General features: G+C 44.6%; 1 protein-coding gene and 1 pseudogene across 14 annotated transcripts in view; one reads left to right on the forward strand and one right to left on the reverse strand.

Annotated features, from left to right (window-relative positions):
• ACBD5 (acyl-CoA binding domain containing 5) overlaps nt 1-18,819 on the forward strand; it is a gene marked incomplete at its 3' end in the record, with an annotated part of 68,780 nt that extends 49,961 nt beyond the window's left edge. For 11 of the 13 annotated variants that reach the window (XM_080649207.1, XM_080649210.1, XM_080649202.1 and 8 more), the window contains 3 exons: nt 6,623-6,667; nt 6,986-7,095; nt 16,482-18,819. In XM_080649207.1, the coding sequence (XP_080505333.1) occupies nt 6,623-6,667; nt 6,986-7,095; nt 16,482-16,494 (168 nt within the window). Of the gene's footprint in view, nt 1-6,622; nt 6,668-6,985; nt 7,100-16,481 lie in introns of those variants that run through there. The other 2 variants (XM_080649206.1, XM_080649204.1) reach the window with 1 other exon arrangement.
• Nucleotides 14,478-15,776, reverse strand: LOC308255328 (large ribosomal subunit protein uL24-like; annotated as a pseudogene). The gene is made up of 2 exons: nt 15,765-15,776; nt 14,478-14,906 (listed from the first exon to the last, which is right to left on the reverse strand). The product of its transcript is annotated as a large ribosomal subunit protein uL24-like (transcript).
• Nucleotides 18,820-25,882: the final 7,063 nt, after the last annotated feature.

Here is a 25,882-nt window from a genome sequence, read left to right on the forward strand (position 1 = left end):
GGGTAAGGGCCAACTACCACCGCAGCAGGCAGGCAGCAGGCTGATCGGGGCCTGTTGGCTAGGGGAGGGACAGAGGGAGAGACCCGGGAGGTTGGCCGCTGGCCCCGAGAAGGGAGCTGGCCCTCAGCCCCCCCTAGGAAAGGGGCCACATCTGCTGCCACCCACCCCCGGTTCCCTGTCCTCTCGGGGGCCCAGCCTGATCAGGCGATCAGGGACTGCCGGCCAGGGAGAGGGACCAGGAGGTTGGTAGGCAGGCTCCATTGGTGATTGGGGCCTGTGGGCTGGGAGCAGCTCCAGCATTGAGCGTCTACCCCTTGGTGGTCAGTGCACATCATAGTGACCGGTCGTTCCATCGTAATGGTTGCTTAGGCTTTTATATAGACTAGAGGCCCAATTGCATGAAGATTCGTGCAATAGGCCTTCCTTCCCCTGGCTGCCGGTACCGGTTTTCCTCCGGCACCCGGGACCCAGGCCTTTGCTCTGGCCGCCACCTTCTGTCTTCACTCCAGCCAGAGCCTTCAGTCTTTGCTCCGGCCAGAGCCTTCAGTCTTCGCTGCAGCCAAAGTGCCGCCCCTGTAGCTCCCTCCGCTCCCCCGCCCTCTCCCTCATGGCAGGTGTCCTGCCCCGCCCGGCCACTCCACACCTGCATGCATGCTGCCCAGAGGCCTGGAGAGGCTGGGGGGCAGGGCCGCCACCATCTTTTTTTGGGGGGGGGTAATTTGCATACTCACTCCTGATTGGCTGGTGGGTGTTGCGAAGTGACGGTCAGTTTGCATGTTTCTCTTTTATTAGTGTAGATTGCCAGTTACTACTTAGTTGTGAGTAGGTGTCTTTGGGAATCTTCATTTGCCTTTCCAGAGCATTTGTTACTTAGAAAAAAAAATTACTTATAGTTGCATTTATTCTGATTCTGTCTTAGTATTTGTTAGTAATTGCTGATTTGTTCACCTTGAGTTCCTTTCTAAATCATATTGACTTATGGGACCTTGGATAAATCATCAGATACCTGGGAGCTCAACTTTGTAAATCTACCCTCTATTTCATTAAGCCTGGAGAAGTAAATCTCTTGGTTAGATATTAAAGTAAATCTCTTGTTTAGATATTATTATGCCTACAAGGTAGTATTACAAGGAGCATTATAAAAATTCTTATCTTTTCTAGATTCTTTCCACATTTGCAACTTGAGTATACTAGAACTGTAACTTCTTTAACACCTTAATGGTCTGAAGACTTAATGCAACATCCAGAGAAAATTAATTTAGTTTTACCTGTAAGGTGTAGTCATACTGGTCCACACACATTTGCCAGCAGCAGGCTCCCTCCCCCCTCTGGGTCTTAGCACTTGCTATTCTCTCTGCACAGAAGTTAACCCACATAGCTTACAATTGTTCTTTGTTTAGGTCTTTGCTCAAATTTCAGCAAAGTCTTCCTTGGCCACTCCTGCTTCTAAGCTTTCCCTCCTCCAACATGTCTCATCTCCCTTCTCTGTTTTATTTTTCTTTATGACACTTATCACTACCTGACATACAGTATATCTTACTGATTTATTTGTCATTACCTGTAGCCTTCCATTAGAATATAAGCTTCATTAGGTCAGCGATTTTTGTAACTTTTCTCAATGCCCAGAATAGTGACTACTACATAATAGACACTCAGTAAATTTTTATTGAATGAATCAATGAATGATCTCATTAATCTTTATACCATTTCTCTGAAGTTATAATAAATGGAGAAACTGGAATAATAAGTTTCTAACATTTAGCCTAAAGAGACTTGTGTGTGGTGTGTGTGGGGGGGTGAGCAGGGCGAGGGGGGGGGGGCGTTGTGGCGGTGCTTTGGGTGACAACGGTCAATAATGAAGGTGGTTGCGGAGAGGCGCCAGGCTCAGCAGTGCCAGGTGGGGGGTGGCGTCAGGCCGCGCCTGTGAGACCTTGGGGCCCTGTGCAGGGATTGAGGTGGCGGCGGCAGGAGCAGCGAGCGCAACTTTAGTCAGAGGGGCTCTCACACTTCCTCCTCTGGCTTGTGGGCATCCACCTGCACCCCCTCTGCCCCCCCGCCCGCGGGACAGCAATGGCGGGGGCATGTGGCGCTGGGTCCAGCAGCAGCTGGGTTTTGACCCACCACATTAAAGTGACACAAGAACTATTTACCTAGCCAACAGGTTTCCTAAGAATGGCCTTTACACACCTCAGAAATTTATAGATAACCGGATCGTTTCATCTAAGTACACTGTGTGGAATTTTGTTCCAAAGGATTTATTTGAACAATTCAGAAGAGTGGCAAATTTTTATTTTCTTATTATATTTTTGGTTCAGCTTATGATTGATACACCTACCAGTCCAATTACCAGTGGACTTCCATTATTCTTTGTGATAACAGTAACGGCCATAAAGCAGGGGTATGAAGATTGGTTACAACATAACTCAGGTAATGAAGTAAATGGAGCTCCTGTTGTTCGAAGTGGTGGCCTTGTAAAAACGAGATCAAAAAACATCCGGGTGGGTGATATTGTTCGAACAGCCAAAGATGAAATTTTCCCTGCAGATTTGGTGCTTCTGTCCTCAGTTCCACCTGATGGTTCTTGTCGCATTACAACTGCTAGTTTGGATGGAGAAACTAACCTAAAGACTCATGTGGCAGTTTCAGAAACAGCAGTATTACAAACAGTTGCTAATTTGGATACTCTTGTAGCTGTGATAGAATGTCAGCAACCAGAAGCAGACTTGTACAGATTCATGGGACAAATGATAATAACCCAACAAATGGAAGAAATTGTAAGACCGCTGGGGCCAGAGAGTCTCTTGCTTCATGGAGCCAGATTAAAAAACACAAAAGAAATTTTTGGTGTTGCTGTATATACTGGAATGGAAACAAAGATGGCGTTAAATTATAAAAGCAAGTCACAGAAATGATCTGCAGTAGAACAGTCAATGAATACATTTTTGATAATTTATCTAATAATCCTTATTTCTGAAGCCATCATCAGTACTATCTTGAAATACACATGGCAAACTGAAGAAAAATGCGATGAACCTTGGTATAACCAAAAAACAGAACATCAAAGAAATAGTAAGATTCTAAGATTTATTTCAGACTTCCTTACCTTTTTGGTACTCTACAATTTCATCATTCCAATTTCATTATATGTGACAGTCGAAATGCAGAAATTTCTTGGATCATTTTTTATTGGTTGGGATCTTTTTTTTTTTTTTTAATATATTTTATTGGTATTTTACAGAGAGGAAGGGAGAGGGATAGAGAGCTTAGAAACATCGATGAGAGAGAAACATCGATCAGCCGCCTCCTGCACACCTCCCACTGGGGATGTGCCCGCAACCAAGGTACATGCCCTTGACCGGAATCGAACCCGGGACCCTTCAGTCCGCAGGCCGACGCTCTATCCACTGAGCCAAACCGGTTTCGGCTATTGGTTGGGATCTTGATCTCTATCATGAAGAATCAGATCAGAAAGCTCAAGTCAATACTTCTGATCTGAATGAAGAGCTTGGACAGGTGGAGTATGTGTTTACAGATAAAACTGGCACACTGACAGAAAACGAGATGCAGTTTCGGGAATGTTCAATTAATGGCATAAAATACAAAGAAATCAATGGCAGACTTGTATCTGAAGGACCAACACCAGACTCTTCAGATGAAAACTTAAGTTATCTTAGTTTTTCCCATCTTAACAACTTACCCCATCTTACATCCAGTTCTTCTTTTAGAACCAGTCCTGAAAATGAAACTGAACTAATTAAAGAACATGATCTCTTCTTTAAAGCAATCAGTCTCTGTCACACTGTACCCTTGACCGAATCGAACCTGGGACCCTCTATCCACTGAGCCAAAACAGTTAGGGCTAATCTTTACATTTTTAATTAATGAGGAAGACTGCAGTTCTCAAATATGTTTGTAAATTGGTAGTTTGTATGGAAATTAAAGAATTGCCCTAACCAGTTTGGCTCATTGGATAGAGTGTCGGACTGCAGACTCAAGGGTCCCAGGTTCGATTCTGGTCAAGGGCATGTACCTTGGTTGCGGGCACATCCCCAGTAGGGGGTGTGCAGGAGACAGCTGATTGATGTTTCTCTCTCATCGATGTTTCTAACTCTCTATCCCTCTCCCTTCCTCTCTGTAAAAAATCAATAAAATATATTTAAAAAAAAAAAAAGAATTAATAAGATCCCTGGCCAGGTAGCTCAGTTGGTTAGAACGTCATTCTGATACACCAGGGTTGTGAGTTCGATCATTGATCAGGGCACATACAAGAAGCAACCAATGAATGCGTAAGTGTAACAACAAATCAATATTTCTTTCTCTCTTCCCTTTCTTTCCCTCTTTCTCTTTAAAAATCAATAAATAGCCCTGGCTGGTGTGGTTCAGTTGGTTGGGTGTTGTCCTGTGCGCCTTAAGATTGCAGATTCGATTCCCAGTTAGAGCACATATCCAAGTTGCAGGCTTGACCCTCAGTAGGAGGCATTCATGAGGCAGTGGATTGATGTTTTGCTCACATCGATATTTTTCTCTCTCCCTTTTCCTTCCTCTCTCTAAAAGTTAATAAAAATATTTCTAAAATAAAAATAAAAAAATCCATAAATTCATGAGAAAAGTTGATTAGGTAATTAAATAAGAATGTAAAATAAGTAATGGTTTAGGTTAATTTAAGGTGTCTTTTTGTTGTTGTTGTTGCTTTAAACATTTTTATTGATTTCAGAGAGAAAGGGAGAGGGAGAGAGAGATAGAAACATCCATGATGAAAGAGAATCATTGATTGGTTGCCTCCTGTATACCCTCTACTGGGGATCGAGCCTGACTGGGAATCAAACTGACACCTTCTGGTTCATAGGTCAATGTTCAACTTACTGAGCCACATCATCCGGGCAATTTAAAATTTTGATAATTTCTAAAATTTAAACTATCCTATCTAATAAAGAGGGAATATGCTAATTGACCATCACTCCATCACAAAGATGGCTGCACCCACAGCTGAGGCCAAGTTCCCATAAGAAGTCTTAATGAGCAATCAGCAGAGACCTGAGGCTATGCCCTCCCCCGCCCCCATGGGGTTTGACAGGGGACCTCAGGCCATTTCCTCCACCAGGCAGGGCTTGACAGGGGATCTCAGGCCGCGCCCCACACCCGACAGGGCTTGATGGGGGACCTCAAGGTGCGCTTCCTATCCTGGTGCTGGGCTAGGGGACCTCAGGCTGCTGCCCCTGCCCCAGCGCCAGGCTGGGGTACCTCAGGCCTCACCCCCACCAGGTGGGGCTTGACAGGGGACTTCAGGCTGGGCCCCCCACCCCAGCACCAGGCTGGGGGACCTCAGGCCACACACCCCTACTCGGCAGGGCTTGATGGGGACCTCAGGCCTTGCCCCCTGCCCTGGCGCCAGGCCAAGGGACCTGAGGCCACGCTCCCCGCCTGGCGGGGCTTGATGGGGGACCTCAAGGTGCGCTTCCTGTCCTGGTGCTGGGCTAGGGGACCTCAGGCCGCACCCCCCACCAGGTGGGGCTTGACAGGGAACTTCAGGCCGTGCCCCCCACCCCAGCATGAGGCCGGGGGACCTCAGGCCACACCCCCCGCCCCAGCACCTCCCCAGCACTGGGCCAGGGGACCTGAGGCTGTGCCCCCCTGCCTGGCGGGGCTTGACAGGTGACCTCAAGGTGCACCCCCAGTGCTGGGACGGGGGAACTCAGGCCACGCCCCCTGCCCAGCGGGGCTTGACAGGGGATTTCAGGCCACGCCCCCTGTCCAGTGGGGCTTGACAGGGGACTTCAAAGTATGCTCCCCGCCCCGGTATGGGCTGGGGTACCTCAGGCCACGCCCCCCATCCTGGCGCCAGGCTAAGGGACCTAAGGCAATGTCCCCTGCCCGGTGGGGCTTGACAAGGCTGGGACTGGCCGGGTCTGGATCTAGCCCAATGCGGGGGGGCAGGGCAGCGGCCAGGTCTGGGTCTCCCGCAATTTTGAGGCGCATGTCGGTCGGCGGGGACTTGACTCTGGGTCCCATGGTGTGCCCCAGACTCTGACAGGAGGAAGGTTTTCATATACATTTTACTAATTTTCTTTCATCTCTGACACTTCTATTATAGAGAAAGGGTAAACAGCAATATTAAATTATTTCCCCTAATTAATCCCCTTTTAATGTGCACGAATTTCGTGCACCGGGCCACTAGTAAAATATAAAACGTCAAAAGTATTTATTAGGCTAGTAATTTTAGGGACCTTAAAAAATGCTAGGGACCTTGTCATTTGGTCAATATGGTTTTCAGGAATCATAAGTAACAGAAGAAGAGAGAATAAACTAATATTTCAGTTTGTTTTTAAGATAGGAAATTGAAAAATTACTGTAGCCCTATCTGGTTTGGCTCAGAGGATAGAGTATTGGTCTGTGGACTAAAGGGTCCCGGGTTTGATTCCCTGCAAGGGCACATGCCCGAGTTGCGGGCTCGATCCTCAGTAGGGGGGTGTGCAGGAGCCAGCCAATCAATGATTCTCATTATTGATGTTTCTCTCTCTCTCTCCCTCTCCCTTCCTCTCTGAAATCAATAAAAATATATTTTAAAAAATTATTGTATTTTTCTTATTTATCAAAGCTAAATCACTTTTATTTGTATTTATAGGCAAAATCATCAACATTACAGACTAGTAATCTGCCTCCCTCACAGGTAAGAAATCTTTTTTAAATCTAAGAGCCAGAGTTTCAAGTAAGTTACAGTTAATTTAGATTATACAGGCCCTTAAAGAATTCCAGAGGAAGTCTACCCTTTAGGACTTTGAAATTAAAAGCATATATTTATTTTGTGTTTATTTAAGTCTGAACTACTCCTGAAAGTTCATTTACCAAATTATTGTCTGAAATACAGATTTTTTTCCTCTCTTTATCAGGAGATTATTAGTTATGTATTTTCAGAATTATGAATTATTTTTAAGTTTTCACATACAATATGTAATAGATTGCTGACCAGCTTATTTTATTTTGCTAGAGATCATCGTGGTGGCCCTTTGAGATGTCTCCTGGTGCATTAACCTTTGCTATCATATGGCCTTTTATTGCCCAGTGGCTGGTATATTTATATTATCAAAGAAGGAGAAGGTAATATTATAGTTTTATAATTCAAAGTGGTGCATAAACTCTTAAAATAGAAGAGCCTTTAGCTGCAGTTAAAAGGATAGGCCCATTTCATAGATATATTGTCATACTGAATATTGTATTGATCCTGAGATTGAAATTATTTTGAAAGTGATACCTGGTGGGTTTTTAGGTACTTGTTGGACTTAAGCCTTTTTTCACTTGAGAGCATCTGGTGGATTTGTGCACCTTTGATTTAAGCAACAATAAGAAAATGATTATAGGCTTACTTTTATGGCTTAAGAAGAAAAAATGTTCTTGAAGTCTGATCTTTATTTTGGGCCCTTTGCTAATAAAAAGGACAATGGAGCCCTGGCCAGTTTTGCTGAGGGTTAGAGTGTCACCCCTCGGACCAGTAAAGGGCACATACCTGGGTTGTAGGTTCGATTACCACCCCAGTCAGGGCAGGTGTAGGAAGCAGCCAATCAATGTGTCTCTCACATCGATGTTTCTCTCTTTCTCCCACCATCCCTCCCTTCTACTCTCCCTAAAAATCAATGGAAAAAATATCCTCAGGTGAGGATTAAAGAAAAAAAAAAAAGAACAACAGATAGGTTAAAAAAAAAAAAAAGCCTGCATGCTCTCTATTCCTTTGAAATATATTGACATTTCAGAAAATGCTCAGTTTGTAGTTGAACTTTCTCTAGAAATAGGGATTATTATTATTCGAGGGCCAGGAATTCCAGTTTGGGATGTTAGGAGGTAACTCAGATAAGTCTGAGAATAATAGGTTGCAATCCTTGAAAGTGCTCTGAGATTGTCTAGGTTAGGAATAGCTGAGGCCAAAACTCTTGGGTTCAAGAAAATCATTAAAGCACTTTTTTGGGCACTATATAAACTGAATTACTTTCCATGGATGGGCCCATAGAAAATTGCTTACCTCACTGCTGGCCTCACTGATTATGTTTCTGTATTTTGTCACCATTTCCCATTAAGTGACAACAGATGGGGAAAAGAAATAGGGAACTTAATAATAAGATTTTGAATGCAGTAGAAATACATTTTAAAAAATATACAGGTTTACATAATAATGGGTGTGTTGTTCCTCTACCAAAGAACCCAAGTTTCTAATTATTACATTTGATAACAAAAGCAAAAAACAAACATTTGCCCTTCTCTGATGAAGGGATTATCAGACACTTGTGTAAATGCTCCAGTTATCCTATATAATAAAAGGCTAATATACAAATAGACTGAATGGCAGAACAACCGGTTGCATAATGTGCGCTGACCACCAGGGGGTATGCGTGGAACATGGCGGGCGTCGGCTGCAGTGGGATGGTGGAGCAGGTGAGCAGGACTGCCAGACCAAGGCAGGGTGCCGGTCGCTGTCACTGGGGTGAGCCTCTGGTGGTTACTGAAAATTCTTTGCTCCCACACACCGCAGTGTTCCCACCCGGCACTCGCACCTGCTGCTGGCGCTGGCCCTGCTTGCACCCACTCCTGGTGCCGGAGCCGCTGCTCGCACCCACTGCTGCCGCCCGGCGCTGGCCCCGATCGCTTGGCGCCGTCAGCGGGTGCAAGCAGCAGCTGCTGGCCCCAATCACCCCTCATGGCTTCTCTACCTCCCCCTGCTCCTGAGGGGAGATCGGGGCCGGCAGCCGCCTCTCACACCCACTGCCGGTGACGGGCCCGTTCGCACCCTCTGCTGGTGCTGGAGCCACTGCTTGCACCCACTGATGGCGCCAGAGCCACCGCTCGCACCCGCTGCTGGTGCCCGGTGCTGGTCCTCATTGCTTGGCACCATTAGTGGGTGTGAGTGGCGGCTGCAGGCCCTGATTGTCCCTGAGGTCTTCTCCACCTCCCCCCTGCTCCTGAGGGGCGATTGAAGCAGCAGCTGCTGCTGCTTGTACCCACTGATGGTGCCGGCCCCACTTGCACCTGCTTCTGGCACTGGCCCTGATTGCTCTGTGCCTTCAGCAGGTGCAAGCAGGGCCGGTGCCATCAGCACTTGGGAGCAGCAGTGGTGGGAGCAAGGCTGCTGGCAGACAGGGGACGGTGGGCCGCGGCGGGAGAGGCCGGACAGGGTCGTGGAGGATGGGTTGAGACCCGCCCCTGTGTCCACTGCAGCCTCACGGCCCACAGTTCCTTTCAAGGTGCACGAATTCATGCACTGGGCCCCTAGTGTGTGTATTTAAATACTAGAGGCCCGCTGCACGAAATTCATGCAAGAGTAGGCCTTCCTCCCCCTGGCTGCTGGCACCAGCTTCCTTCTGGCACCTGGGCCAGCATGCACCTGGGGCCCGGGATTCCCTCATAGCCCCGGCTTCATTTGGAAGGTCGCTCCAGAAGGATGTCTGGGAGGACGTCCGGTCTAATTAGCATATTACACTTTTATTATTATAGATATTTTATTGATTTCAGAGAGGAAGGGAGAGGGAGAGAGAGATAGAAACATCAATGATGGGAGAGAATCATTGATCAGCTGCATCCTGCACATCCACAATCTGGGCATGTGCCCTTGATCATAATCGAACCTGGGACCCTTCATTTCACAGTCCGGTGCTCTATCTGCTAAGCCAAACTGGCTAGGGCTCCAGTTATATTTTATAGTAGAGAAACTGAAATGCATGTGACATTAAGTGAATTGTTTCAGTCTTCTTTGTTCTCTGCTTTATGTTCACAAATGAACCAAATACGTTGTTTGATAAACCTGCCCACTTGAAAAACTTTAGTAGGATTTCAGAAGCATAATTTGCTTTCCCAGTATTATTTACTCCCTTCCTACTCCTCTTGTGTATGTGTCATTTCAGTTGTTAAGATATAGACCTTACTTTAAATTCTTTCTTCTTTCATATGTTTTACATTTCTCCTACAGTGGTTGGCTTTAGTGCTAAACAATGTTTTAAATTCTGATTTCCCTGATAACAGGAAGGAAAAAGAACCAAACCTTTTCAACATGTAGTAATTTAAGCTGCAGGGAACAGTGGCACTAAAGCCAGGTGTTTACGTATTTTGCAATGCATTTCAAAGTTCCCTTTCATGTTTCCTATGTAGAAAGTCAGAGTTGGAGGGTAGAGAAATTTGGCATAAGACAAAAATCTTACTTTGGTTAATAATTTATGTCCAAGATTAAGGCATCTTGTTACTTTATTAAAGGCTGAAAAAACAAACTATACTTTGCTTTAGCAGTCACCCAAAATAGCAGTTTTTCTAAAATTACATTTAAAAAATATTCTTTACCAGTAGACATATACACCATATCTCCTAAATATCCCTTTCAGTTATTTACAGATGTCTCTGAATGAAGAAATTCTTCCCTATTTTTAATTTTCTACTTTGTTGTTATTGAATCTTTATCAGATTTTCTGTTGTATGTTACGTGTTTAATTCTTCCAAATTGCAAGTTATATAGCACTGCGTGACTGCGTTTGGTTGTTCTGTATTATTTGCTTATATATGTAACAAATTAACTGGGGTTAGAGATAGAGCCATGTTTGATTTCGAAATAAATTTTTGCCTTAGGGGGATTTAGGCAAGGTTTAATCTGGCAGGGCTTAACAATATTTAATCTGATGTTTCAGGAATAAAGATTAGAGAGCAGTGTGTATGGTTTGGAGGAGCTAGGTCTGTTTTGGAGATGAAAAGGAAGATCAAGAAATCCTGTTAAGAAGGGAAAAGTGTGGGCAGGAGATGATTTGCCCTACTCATAATAGGGACCATCCTGTACCTCATCCCTACTACAGTGTATGGTATGTAGTAAGCTTTCAGAACTGTGTGCTGAAGCTCACTGTTGGCAGGATGGCAAACTGAAGTGCCACAGGATATGGAAAAGCTTTAATTTTATCTAATAAATGTGCATCTGGATCCAAACAGGCACACTGAGATAATCCTATACATCCTATATAATAAAGAAGTAATATGCAAATTGACCCTCACACCCTTGCACAAGATGGTTACCCTCATGTGGTCAAAGATGGCCGCATGTGGTCAAAGATGGCCGGCAGGGGAGGGCAGTTGGGGGCGATCAGGCCAGCAGGGGAGGGCAGTTAGGGGTGACCATGCCAACAGGGGAGGGCAGTTGGGCGACCAGGCCTGCAGGGGAGGGCAGTTGGGGGCGACCAGGCCTGCAGGGGAGGGCAGTTGAGGGGGACGAGGCCTGCAGGTGAGGGAAGTTGGGGGCAACTGGGCCGGCAGGGGAGGGCAGTTAGGGGCGACCGGGCCTGCAGGTGAGGGCAGTTGGGGGCGATCGGGCCTGCAGGGGAGGGCAGTTAGGGGTGACCAGGCCTGCAGGAGAGGGCAGGTAGGGGCAACTGGGCTAGCAGCAGAGGGCAGTTGGGGGCAACTGGGCCTGCAGGGGAGAGCAGTTGGGGGCGACCGGGCCAGCAGGGGAGGGCAGTTAGGGGTGACCGGGCTGGCAGGGGAGGGCTGTTGGGGGTTACTGGCCCAGCAGGGGAGGGCAGTTTTTTGGGGGCAATCGGGCCAGTAGGGGAGCAGTTAGGTGTCGATCAGGCTGGCAGGGGAGTGGTTAGGGGGTGATCAGGCTGGCAGGCAGAAGTGGTTAGGGGCAATCAGGCAGGCAGGCAGGCTAGCGGTTGGGAGCCAGCAGTCCCAGATTGTGAGAGCTATCTGACTGCTGGTTTAGGCCCGATCCCTAAACTGGCAGTCGGACATCCCCCTAGGGGTCCCATATTGGAGAGGGTGCAGGCTGGGCCTCTAGTATAGAACATAAATGGCTATTTTGTGGTGAGCTTTAAAACATTTTTTTTACATTAATAGTAATAAGGTCCACTGCTTGGATTCCGCTCCCCCCCGCCCCAGTTATAGAGGAATGTAAATTTAAAAGTAAAAGAAATTTCTCACATTACTTTGCAATGGATTAGAAAAATCTTCTTTCCGTATGTGATATGAAGAACACTTGCAGACCTGTTCAAAAATAGGCCCTGAACAGTCTCCTATAGTGCCACCTCTCCCCAGTTACCTAACCTCATAATTCTGCTATTAAAATTATCCATGAGTGGGGTGGAAAGTGATGGGTGGAGGTGGAAGAGGGCATAGAGAGGATAAAAGGTAATGAAAAAAATAAAGTACAATTAAAATGTACCCAGCTGGTGTTGCTCAGTGGTTGAGCGTCGACCCATGAACCAGGAGGTCACAGTTTGATTCCTAGTCAGGGCACATGCCTGAGTTGTGGGCTTGATCTCCAGTAGGGACCATGTAAGAGTCAGGCAATCGATAATTCTCTCTCATTATTGATGTTTCTATCTCTATCTCCCTCTCCCTTTCTCGCTCTGAAATAAATAAAAATATTTTTTAAAAAGAAATACAAATAAAATGTGAAAAAAAAAATTTGGAAAAGAGAAAATAGTAATAATGATAATAATAATAATAAATTATCTATGACTTAAATACTAAAAGCAGACCTGTTAAGTCCAAATGACTACTCTTAATGAATTACGTTTTCCTGACTATTTTTCTTTATCAGTCTGCCCAGATTCATAAATTTGCTGTCATATAGTTTCTTTGGAAATACTGAGCTTTCAGTAGAAACCCAGTCATTAAAAACTAGCTAAGGCCCTGGCTGGTTTGGCTCAGTGGATAGAGAATCGATCTATGGACTGAAGGGTCCCAGGTTTGATTTTGGGTCAAGGGCACATGCCCAGGTTGCGGGCTCAATCCCCAGTAGGGGCGTGCAGAAAGCAGCCAATCAATGATTCTCTCTTATCATGATGTTTCTACCTCTTCCTCTTCCTTTCTCTCTGAAATCAATCTATATATATAAAAGCCTAAGCGACCATTACAACTGGACAAACAGATGACTGGCTGGTAGCTATGACACGCACTGACCACCAGGGGTCAGACGCTCAATGCAAGAGCTGCCCCCTAGTGGTAGTCAGTGCGCTCCAACAGCCAACCTCCCATGGCTGGCCAACCTGCCTCAGTCCCTCCTCCTGGCCAGCTGGCCCCGATCAGGACTGGGCAAGATGGCCCCAATCAGCCCTGATCGCTGGCCAGGCTGAGGGACCCCACCCATGTACGAATTCATACACCGGGCCTCTAGTAAAAATATATTAAAACACACACACACACACACACACACACACACACACACACACACAAACCTGGGTAGGGCGAGCCCTCCTTGTAGCACACCCACTTGAATCTCCTTTTCAAGTGAATTTTCTTGTGTGTGTTTTTCTTGTTAATCCTCATTCAAGGGTATTTTTTTCCCGTTGATTTTTAGAGAGAGAGGAAGGGAGGGAGGAAGAGAAAGAGAAAAAGATTATTGGTTGCCTCCAAAACATGCCCCATTTGGGGCCGGGGAATCAAACCTGCACCACAGGTGTATATCCTTGACAAGGAATCTAACGGGCAACTCTTTGATGTGCAGGCCAACATTGTAACCATTGGACATCACCTGCCAGGGCTTGAGTGAAGTCTCTTTATCCTAAAACTCTAAAGGTCCCTAGAAGACTTGGAGACTTGTAACCAGGGGAGCAATGGGCATTGGCAACTTCTTCTGGGCTAACCCCCTGACCCAGTCCTCAAGGCCCCTTTTTCTCTGACTTTCCAGTGAGTCAATAGCAGCCCCACCTTGGCTCACTTCTGTCCTTGTGAGTTTTATTTCTTGGTGAGTCAAAGCAGCTCTGCTGAGGCTCTCTCCTGTTGCTTCTTCTATCCTAAGCCCTTCCTTGTTTCACTGTCCCGAGCTTCAATAAACGTACTCTGAAAAAAAAAAAATCACCCAAAACTAGGTAGGGGTGGAGAGGATCTCAGGAGAAACATTCTTCAGTGGAGCCTGGTGAAGATGGTACTGGCCCAAAAAGGCAGGCCTGTTCTTCTGAGGAGGAAAAATAATCTCAGTGGTACAACCAGAGTAGATTTCAATGGGCTAGAGCAGTGGTCGGCAAACTCATTAGTCAACAAAGCCAAATATCAACAGTACAACGATTGAAGTTTCTTTTGAGAGCTAAATTTTAAAAACTTAAACTTCTTCTAACGCCACTTCTTCAAAATAGACTCGCCCAGGCCGTGGTATTTTGTGGAAGAGCCACACTCAAGGGACCAAAGAGCCACATGTGGCTCGCGAGCCATGGTTTGCCGACCGCTGGGCTAGGGCAAAGGCAGAATTTTATTCCTATTCCCTTATGTGTTGCTTTTTGTGTATTTTCTTCCCTATCACACCATACCCTGCATTTTGCAAGTTAATTTTTAAAAAAAGGAGATAGAGATTTTGTTAAAAGGCTGGAAAACATTCTAAGGTTCTGAAGATAGTGATATCCAGTCTATTTCCCCACTGTCATAGAATAATGTAGAGGATTAGGATTTATAGACCAAGTTGTATAAATCTGCAAAGAATTTTTTTTCATTTTAAGTTTTTAATGAAAGTTGTATATAATATTACTTTATTCCTGCATCTTCTCAATTGTTTCTTCCTTGTATTTTCCCTTTTCCTTTTCTACGTGTCGAGATATGGCTTTAAGTTCAAGGATCTTTTTGCGGTTTTTGTCCAGCTTTAGTCTAGTGATAACCACCTTGCTGGGGTGAATGTTCACATGAACAGTTATACCATTAGTTTTCTCCTGCTGCACTAGTTCAATGTAGATGACATATTTCTTCCTGTAAACCTGGACTACTTTGCCAATTTGCTGCCCGTTGTAATGTCCTCAAACAACCTGAACTTCATCCTTTCACATGGGCATGGATTGAACATTGTACTTCTGTCTCAGCTCTTTGGAAAGAGGAGAAGACATAATCTTCCTTCGAATGTGGGAAAGTGCATTGAAATGCCTTTTATGGTTCTAGCTCCGGTCAGAAGTCACAAGGGGGAAGAGCTGTAAGGGATTTTTTAAAAATATTTTTATTTTTTTCAAAGATGATTTCAGAGATGAAGGGAGAGGAAGAGAGAGAAACATCAATGATGAAAGAGAATCATTGATTGGCTGCCTCCTGCATGGCCCCCACTGGGGATCGAGCCTGCAACCAAGGCATGTGCCCTGACCAGGAATGGAACCAGTGACTTCCTGGTTCATAGGTCGACACTCAACCACTGAGCTACACCAGCCAGGCTGCAAAAGACTTTGTGTAGTAATCTGCATCACATGGGTTCTTGATAAATGTTGCTAACTATTCAAGCACCTTCCAGCTAACATTTCTGCTAAAAACTTGCTCAGGCACTTAAGTCTTTAGAATTACCTACAGCTTTATTCCTGCAGGGGCCTTTTTTCTTTATGCCATGACTTACGTGAAAATTGGTGTGATTATTTACTATTATTACTATTTGATTTATTTTTAATCCTCACCCTGAGGATATTTTTCCATTGATTTTTAGAGAGAGTGGAAGAGAGAGGCAAAGACAGAGGGAAAGACAGTGAGAGGAACACATCGACTGGTTGCCTCCTGCATGGGCCTCCACTAGGGCCCTGGCCGGGGAGGAGCCCACAACCAAGGTACATGCCCTTGACCGGAATTGAACCCGGGACCCTTCAGTCCTCAGGCCATCGCGCTATCCACTGAGCCAAACCAGCTATGGTTGATCTGATTATTTAAAATGTCACTCCTGCCAAGGAGGTGTAGCTAAGAAGATTTGTTCACAGGATAAGGAATTATTTGATTATTGAAAATATCACTCCTTCCAAAGGGGTTGTATATGAATATTTCCACAGAGGAGAGGAATGAATCTTTGTTGAGACAGTTTCAGCCATTTTGGCATCTTGAGTGCTGGGAGGATATAGAGATTTTATTTACAGCTTGGGGAACCTTTCTCAGAACTCAGATCATATGTGATTGTTGTGTCTTGTGATAATAAGCCCACCAATTCTCTGATACCTCATTCACTCTGCTATCATTAAAACCATTGCATTATGCATATCTGAATTGTTGGTTTATATATCTCCCTACCCCCTCAATTAAACCAAGAGGTCTTTTGAGGGTTGAGAGCCTGCCTCATTTATGTTTAAATCCCCAGTGCCTGGCACAGTGCCCAGAACAGGTACATAATATATATTAAATTAATAGTCCAGATTGTACATCTGTCAACTTGTTATAGTTTTATTAAGCTATTTTGTTTCACAGCCTTTCCATTTTAATAAATTATTAAATAATGTAAAAATATCTGAACTGTAATAGCCAACTAGAAAAGGTTGAGAATTTAGAAGCTGTGGGAGGAGGAATATATAATTAAATTATTTATTACAAACCATTTGATAATGTCAGCACTTGCAATTAGATCTTTCCTATTGAACTATAAGTAACATGAAATAATTTTTTAAGGATCATTTGTGGGTTTATGGTTTTATTTTGAATTTGAATGTTAGGATTATGTTAGAGAATTCTTTGGCATGGGGTGTGTTTCATATTCAGGTTGCATTTTTATTCATAGGAAATTGGTTTTTACTTTCTTTTTAAAGAAAACTGAACTGAAGAAAATGGTATTTTACTCAAGAAGACTACTAGGCCTGGATGACCTTGGAAGGAAATGGATTGTGGCGCTAACAAGAAAATCCTAGTTTGTGATTATTACATTGCTTTTTGTTGTCTAATACTTTGGTTTGTGTATATATACACATATATATTTTGCACTACACAATGATAACATTTTAAGGACTAATATTGCTGATACTTGAATAATCAATCTCAACTAGATTATAAGCATACATAGATTTCCCCTACCCTTGAACTAGAAGGACATTAAATTATTAATTATTGTTTGGTAATATGTTTACCTGATTATCTCCCATAGAGAAATATAAGCTGCTTAGGTACAGTTGTTATAATGATATTAGATTTATAACTGGGTATTTTTAATTTTCTAAATTAAATATGAGAAAGAATGCAAACCAGAAGTAAATTTCAAGTAGATTAAATTGACTTTATATCTTAGTCTCTGAATTGCCATGTCAAGAAGTAGAAAACTTCTATGATCTTTGTTGTGTATTCACAGCTCTGACTTTAGTGTTCAAACATTATTATAAACTAGAGCTCTATATAAGAGGCTTAGTTTTTACAAATGATTCACAGAATAGAAATAAATTACTGATGGGAAAGATGAAGAATGGGCTTAAGGTATGAAAGTTTATTCTGAGCCTGCAGATCATTAATAAGATTTTTATTAAATCCTATACATTTATTCCTTTGTAATCATTTGTCTTTAACTGAGTATATCTTGTCTCTGCTTCACCAGGTGCTTTGAAATATAAAATGAAAGACCTTATTTATACTGTTTTTACAAAGGTCAAAAAGAATACACATGAAAATTATTTTTCCTCAACTGGTAAACTACCCAGCCTGGACTCTTAACCTCTTAGTGCCTCAGTTTTTCATCGGGGTATAATATTTGAGATATGCCTATTTCACAGGGATATTAAAAGGATCTGTAAGCTAACAGGCTATGTACTTCCATATGAATAAGACATACCCAATTAATATAAATTTCAGTTTCTCTCCTCTACCTCTCACATTTAAACTGAAAGAAGACTGTAATTTAGATCTTTGACGGCTTTGTTTGGAATTAAAAAATAATTTTTTTAATTGATTTCAGAAAGAGGAAGGGAGAGGGAGAGAGAGAGAGAGACATCAATAATGAGAGAGAATCATTGATCCACTGCCTCCTGCACGCCCTCTACCAGGGATAGAGCCAGAAACCCGGACATATGCCCTGACCAGGAATGGAACCATGACCTCCTGGTTCATATGTCAACACTCAACCACTGATCCACACCGGCTAGATTGGACTTATTTTTCCTGTCTATCTGCTTATTTAGATGTACTTTGTACTTTAAAGATATCTCTGATTTAAAGGTTTAGTAGCAAATGTTTTAAGCATTCTTGGTATGTATGATATTGGATTTAGCATCATGTGTTCAGAGTGTTTGCAGTAAGAGAGAAAGTAATACATCTTTTTTATGGAGGGTGGTTCTTCGTTTGCCTGAAGAAAAATGTATAAGAATACAATTTGCTTTTCCCAAGATTCTTTTTTTCCTTTCATGTAACTTGATGTTTTTTATTTTTTAATCCCATCTTAATTAAAATGTGTCCCTAGAGAGGGATCTGCTAAGATTGTGTGTCTCTTTTTTGTTGTTAATCTTCACTTGAGGATAATTTTCCTATTGGGTTTTAGAGAGAAGAGAAAGGAGGGAGGGAGGGAGGAAGAGAGAGAGAAACATTGATGTGAGAGACACACCTTGATTGGTTGCCTCTCTCACACACCCCAACTGGGGCCTGGGATCGAACCTGCAACCCAAGTACGTGCCCTTGACCAGGAATCAAACCCAAGGCCCTTAGGTGCATGGGCTGATTCTCTAACCACTGAGAACACTGGCCAGGGCTAATATTTTAAAAACTCCTCAATTTAGGGAAAAAAACGTTTAGATCCATGGATCATGGATTATTTTAAAAAATTAGATATCAATCTGGTATCAAAAATGGTGGCTTTTTTCTTAGTATATAAAGAAATAAAGTGCAAATTAAGAAAGTAAGCAGTTGTGATTCATTATAAGTAGTTAGGGATTACTAATTCCTAGGGTTAACTGTTTGTATCCTATTCCAAAGTCTTATTTTATAGTTTGAAAAGCACTTTGCACACAGTTCTTGTATATATAAATAAAGATGTATTATAGGCTAGAGTGTTACTGCTTTGTTTAATATGAACTTCATTTAAATTTTTAAATTGATAGCAATGATATTTTTTTAATGATCTTTTCAGTTTATTGTAAACCTAAGTTAAAAATAAAAGGTAAATGGGAAATGATATGGTTTTTATTACTTGTTACTGTTATAAGTGCATTGATTTTTATACAATAAGGATTAAATGAGGATAAATAGCAGGAATTCATAGAAAGGAATCATATTTTTTCAAAATAAAGCCATGCTGTTACATATCTATATAATAAGGAGCCAAGGTCGTAATGACTGTTACGACTGAAGGCTCGACCAGACCAGAAGTCAGTGCTGGGTTGCCATGGTGACCCAGCACTGACTGGGACCGCTGCTGGCGCCCTGACCCAGCACTGACTGCCTAGGGGGCTGTGGATCAGGCCCGCAGAGAGGCCTACAGAGAGAGAGGCAGGGTCTGATCCATAGCCTCTGTGGCAGCCGTTGATCAGAACTTGCCTCTCTTTCTCTCCCGGCCTGGCCAACAGCTGCACCTCCATCTCTCCAGGCCTCCACTGGGGCTGCTGATCAGCCCTGCCTTTCTTTCTTTTTTTTTTTTTTTAAATATATGTTATTGATTTTTTACAGAGAGGAAGGGAGAGGGATAGAGAGTTAGAAACATCGATGAGAGAGAAACATTGATCAGCGGCCTCCTGCACAACTCCTACTGGGGATGTGCCCGCAACCAACGTACATGCCCTTGACCGGAATCAAACTTGGGACCTTTCAGTCTGCAGGCCGACGCTCTATCCACTGAGCCAAACTGGTTAGGGCAGCCCTACCTTTCTGATCAGGCCCTGTTGATAGGCCCAGAGATGCTGACTGGCATAGAAACTGACCAATCAGAACTAAATCTGGGTGAATGTAAGGAGCCAATGGCTGCCTAGGAGGAGGAGCTTTTGACACTGACTGGCATAGAAACTGACCAATCAGAACCAAATTGGTCAGCAGTTGGGGGTGAGATCAGGCCGGCAGAGGAGGGCAGCTAGGGGTGATTAGGCGGGCAGGGGCAGTTAGCGGCGATCAGGCAAGCAGAGGAGAACAGTTAGGGGCGAGATCAGGCCGGCAGGGTAGGGCAGTTGGTGGCGAGATCAGACTGGCAGGGGAGAGCAGTTAGGGGCAAGATCACGCTGGCAGGGAGGGCCATTGGGGGCGAGATCAGGCCAGCAGGGGAGGGAAGTTGGGGGCAACCAGGCTGCCAGGGGAGGACAGTTGGGGACAAGATCAGGATAGCAGGGGAGGGCAGTTGGGGGCGAGATCAGGCCAGCAGGGGAGGGCTAGTTAGGGGCGATCAGGCAGGCAGGCAGAGCCAGTTAGGGGCAATCAGGCAGGCAGGCAGATAGGTTAGGGCAGTGGTCGGCAAACTGCGGCTCGCCAGCCACATGCGGCTCTTTGGCCCCTTGAGTGTGGCTCTTCCACAAAATACCACGGCCTGGGCAAGTCTGTTTTGAAGAAGTGGCGTTAGAAGAAGTTTAAGTTTAAAAAATTTGTCTCTCAAAAGAAATTTCAATCGTTGTACTGTTGATATTTGGCTCTGTTGACTAATGAGTTTGCCAACCACTGGGTTAGGGGTGATCAGGCAGGCAGGCAGAGAGGTTAGGGGTGATCAAGCAGGCAGGTAGAGGGGTTAGGGGCAATCAGGCAGGCAGGCAGGTGAGTGGTTAGGAGCCAGTGGTCCCAGATTGTGAGAGGGGTGTCTGACTGCGGTTTAGGCCCACAGGGATCAGGCCCACATCCCTCAAGGGGTCCCCGATTGGAATGGGTGCAGGCTGGGCTTAGAGAACCCCCCCTCTGTGCACGAATTTCATGTACCAGGCCTCTAGTAATTTTATAAAAATCAGAAATTGGGATAAAGTTGAATTCATTTATTCATTTAGTTGAGAATGTTACTGACTAAGTCAAAAAATCTAGTTTCAATTCTTATACCAAATAGATGGCTTCTTATAGCCACTCAATGCTCCTTTAATCAGACATCTTAAATACATATCCATGTTCCTAGGTGGAACATGGTGAGAGGGTTTTGTGTTTTTAATATAAATACATAACTTTTTACTTCTACAGATAGTGATAAAAGTGATGTAAGCTATTTGTATTATTTAAGATATTAATGTTCTGCTACATATTATAGAAGTCTACCTGCAGTGGCTTTCCATTCATCCTCCTTCCCAATTGTACCACATTTTATAAGCTGGAAAATGATGAATGTCCTTTTCCTTTTAAAAAACAAATAAGAGATCTTTAAAATATATATATATATATATATATATATATATATATATATATACACACACACACACACACACACACACACACACACACACATATATATATATATATCCTATATAATAAAGAGCTAATATGCAAATGGTCATCATGCCCTCACACCATAACAGCTCAGACACTCAACACTGGGAAGAGAGGAATGAGGATCAGCCAGGTACAAATGAGCTTGCAAGAGAGGAATGGGGACCAACCAGGCACAAATGAGCTTGAGAGAGAGGAATGGGGACCAGCCAGTCACAAATGAGCTCGGGAGAGAGGAATGGGGACCAGCCAGACTGTGGCCCAGGAGAGGAACAAGCCGCCCACCCAACTCCTGGGCACCAGCGGCTGGCGCTGCAGTCCGGGAGAAGGACAAGCTGCCCACCCCACGGTCCCGGTCACCAGTAGCTGCGCCTGTGCCTGTGGCCTGTGAGAGGGACAAGCTGCACGCCCCGTGGTCCTGGGTGCCAGCGGCTGCACCTGTGACCCAGGAGAGGGACAAGCCGCCTGCCCCACGATCCCGGGCACTTGCAGCTGTGGCCCAGGCAAAGCCGCCCACCCTCGATCCCCTGCGGCTGTGACTGGCCCGGGCGAAGCCAGCCTGGGTCCTGAGGGCCTGTGGCCAGCCAGAGGGAGGGAAGCCCGGGTCCCGGGTGCCTGCGACCGGCTGGAGGAGGGAATCCTGGGTTCTGGGTGGGGGGGCGAGGCAGAGGCGGTTGGGGCAATCAGGCCAGCAGGGGAGCAGTTAGGGGCAATCAGGCTGGTAGAGGAGCAGTCAGGCAGGCAGAGGGGTTAGGGGTGATCAGGCAGGTGAGCAGTTAGGAGCCAGCGGTCCTGGACTGCAAGAGGCAGTCGGACATCCCCCAAGGGGTCCCACATTGGAGAGGGTGCAGGCCGGGCTGAGGGACCCCCCATTCATGCACTAATTTCATGCACCAGGCCTCTAGTAGATATAAATAAATATCTAGTGAATATATATATAAAAAAAGATGGTCTGGAATGAAGGGCAGTAAGTGTCTCACTCACAGGACATGCAGAAGTGCAAGAGAGCCATGAAGAATTATTTCCTCACACATTTGTATTATGGTTAGATCAGTACTCAGGGTTCATATTGTTAGGGCCATAAATAAATATCTACTAGAAGCCCGGTGCACAAAATTCGTGCATGGATGGGGTCCCTAGGCCTGGCCGGCGATCAGGGCTGATCAGGTTTCCCCCCACCCTGCCTCTCTGCCTCCTCCTTCCCTTGCTGCCTCAGCACCCCGCCGCTGCTGCTGGTCGCTTGCCATGTTCTGTGCCACCCCCTGGTGGTCAGCATACATCATAGTGAGTGATTGAATTCTTGGTTGAACTCCCGAGGGGACACTTTGCATATTAGCCTTTTATTATATAGAGATATCCTATATAATAAAAGGCTAATATGCAAATAGACCAAACGGCAGAATGACCAGTCGCTATGATGCACACTGACCACCAGGGGGCAGACGCTCAATGCAGGAGCTGCCCCCTGGTGGTCAGTGTGCTCCCACAGGTGGAGCGCTGCTCAGCCAGAAGCCAGGCTCACAGCTGGCGAGTGCAGTGGCAGCGGTGGGAGTCTCTCCCGCCTCCGCGGCAGTGCTAAGGATCCCCCGAGGGCTTCCAGACTGCAAGAGGGTGCAGGCTGGGCTGAGGGACCCCCCCCCCCCCACCCCGCCGCTGAGTGCATGAATCTCAGGCACCAGGCCTCTAGTATACACATAATACAGGTGAGGTTGTTGCCATTGTTGTGTTTTCTGCTCAGGACACTTCTCCTTCTTTCAATGAGAGCACCACTCTCCTCTGTCCTTTCCTTTGAGGGCTCTTCCTCTGCCACTCTACTCAGGCTCTGCCCCAAGCCACAACAATAGGCATATGACACCGACCTGGCCAGTGCATATTGCATTCTGACACAGGGATGGTCCCCAGGATGAGCATAGAGCCATCAGTGAGGCAGACAAGTTATTCTCTGGGTTTATTTCATAAAGCTAGGAGAGAGTATTTTGCCTTTTCCAGAATGTTACATAGTTGGAATCATACAGTATGTATCCTTTCCAGATTGGCTTCTTTCACTTAGCAATATGCATTTAAGGATATCTCCATGTAATTTCATGGCTTCATATCTCGTTTCTTTTTATATATTTTTTATGCCTGTGTTTCACTGAGCTTTATTTACAAAACAAGCAGAGGGCCAGGTTTTTCTGACTTCTGATTTAGAAAGCTCATTTCTTTTAGCACCGAATAATGCTTCATTGCATAGTTGTACCATACTTTATTTATCCACTCAACTATTGAAGGACATCTTGGTTGCTTCCACATTTTAGAAATTAAAACTAAAGCTGCTATGCCCAGCCGCTGTGGCTCAGGGGCTGAGCATCAACCTATGAACCAGGAGATTAGAGTTTGATTCCCAAATTGGGGCACATGCCCTGGTTGTGGACTCAATCCCCAGTAGGCGGTATGCAGGAGGCAGCCGATCAATGGTTCTCTCTCATTATTGATATTTCTATCTCTCTCCCTCTCCCTTCCTCTCTGAAATGAATAAAACAATATTTTTAAAAAATAAAGCTTCTCTAAACACCTGTGCAGATTTTTGTGTGGTCATGTTTTCTACTGATTTGGGTAAATAGCAAAGAGTGTGATTGCTGGATCATAAAGTGAAATTATGTTTAGTTTTGTAAGAAACAGTCTTCCAAAGTGGCTCACTGCCCTAGCTGGTTTGGCTCAGTGGATGGAGTGTCAGCCTGCGGACTGAGGGAACCTGGGTTCAATTCCAGCCAATGCCTGGGTTGCGGGCTCGATCCCCAGTAGGGGGCGTGCAGGAGGCAGCCTATCAATGATTCTCTCTCATCATTGATGTTTCCATCTCTCACTCCCTCTCCCTTCCTCTCTGAAATCAATAAAAATAAAAAATGTTTAAAACAAAGTGGCTTACTATTTTGTTTTCTCACCAGCAGTGAATGAGAGTTCCTATTGTTCCACATCTTTGTCAGCGTTTGGTGTTACTAATGTTTTGAATTTTAGCATTCTGATAAGTATGTAGTGGTATCTCATTGTTGCCTATTTTCTTTTTGAATTATAGCCTATTAGGTTATTCCCCTAGGGATTCTGGGGCCATATATCCTGCCACTTGGAGGAGCCTTAGATCAGTGGTTGCCAACTGGTGGTTCACAGACCACTGATGGTCTCTGAAGTCCAAAAGGTTGGCGACCGCTGGTTTAAGGAAACCTTTGGAGCAGCGGTCGCCAACTGGTGGTCTGTGGACCATTGGTGGTCTGTGAGGTCTGAAAGGTTAGCGACTGCTACCTTAGATAAAAGGCTAACATCTGGTCCTAGACACTTAGAAAAGAGTCCAAAACAGTGAGTTCAAGTCCCTTAATCCAGTTAACTCTGAATCACTACCCTTCTCTTTATACAGTTTGTTTACATGGGTTAAAAATTACCATTTTTTCCTTTTTTTAAAAAAATATATTTTATTGATTTTTTTTTTTTTACAGAGAGGAAAGGAGAGGGATAGAGAGTTAGAAAGATCAATGAGAGAGAAACAATCGATCAGCTGCCTCCTGCACACTCCCCACTGGGTATGTGCCCGCAACCAAGGTACATGCCCTTGACTGGAATCGAACCTGGGACCCTTGAGTCCGCAGACCGACGCTCTATCCACTGAACCAAACCGGCCAGGGCCGTTTTTTCCTTTTTTTAAAAAATTTTATTTATTGATTTTAGAGAAAAGGAGAAGGGGGAGAAGGAAAGAGGGAGGGAGGGAGGGAGGGAAGGAGGAAGAGAGAGAGAGAGGGGGGGAGAGAGAGAGAGAGAGAGAGAGAGAGAGAGAGAGAGAGAGAGAGAGAGAGAGAGAGGAAGAGAGAGAGGAGAGAGTTGTCCCACTTATTTATGCATTCATTGGTTGATTCTTGTATGTGCCCTGACCAGGATCGAACCTACAACTTTGGAGTATTAGGACGATGCTCTAACCCAGTGGTCAGCAAACTCATTAGTCAACAGAGCCAAATATCAACAGTACAACGATTGAAATTTCTTTTTTAGAGCCAAATTTTTTAAACTTAAACTTCTTCTGATGCCACTTATTCAAAATATACTCGCCCAGGCTGTGGTATTTTGTGGAAGAGCCACACTCAAGGGGCCAAAGAGCTGCATGTGGCTCGCGAGCTGCAGTTTGCCAACCACTGCTCTAACCAACCGAGCTACCCAATGGTCAGAAATTTCCATTCTTATTTAAGGTACTTTAAGTTAGGTTTCTGCCACTTTTAACCAGAATCCTAACTTGTACAGATAGAGCTAATTCTCAGGATTGAGTGCAGGTTCTGGAGCCAGGCTGTCTAGGTTAGAATTCTGTGCAATCAAGGGAAAGTCACTTCGTGTTTTAATTTTCCTCATCTATAAAACTTGAATAATATGTCAGAGGGTTAATATATGCAAAATACATAGAACAGTGCTCAGGATGCATTAAGTACTTGGTGACTAATAGCTATTGTGATGGTAATAATACTTTTTGTTATTTCACTATCAGTACTTTTATAGAAGCAGGGCAAGAAGGCATATTAATCCAAATCCCTTTTGCAGAGATAGACACTGGAAGTGTTGGTCCAACATTAGTAGCTCGAGTATTAGCAAGTTTGTACTGATGCTCCAAGGCCCAGATCCCACAGAGTGCTGCCAAGAAGCCAGGTGACACCTGCAGATGCATTATAGAAGAGGAACCCTGACTTTAGGGAACTGAATCTTTTCTAATGGTAGTAAGCAGGCAAAATTTTACTAGGGAGAGAGACCTTATCTATAGATACAAAAAGCCAGACATCACGACCAGAACAACCAATCAACCAGTCGCTATGACGTGCATTGACCACCTCTTGGTCCCTCTGCC

This window comes from Plecotus auritus, assembly GCF_963455305.1.
Source record: "Plecotus auritus genome assembly, chromosome: 1".
NCBI classification, from domain to species: Eukaryota; Metazoa; Chordata; class Mammalia; order Chiroptera; family Vespertilionidae; genus Plecotus; species Plecotus auritus.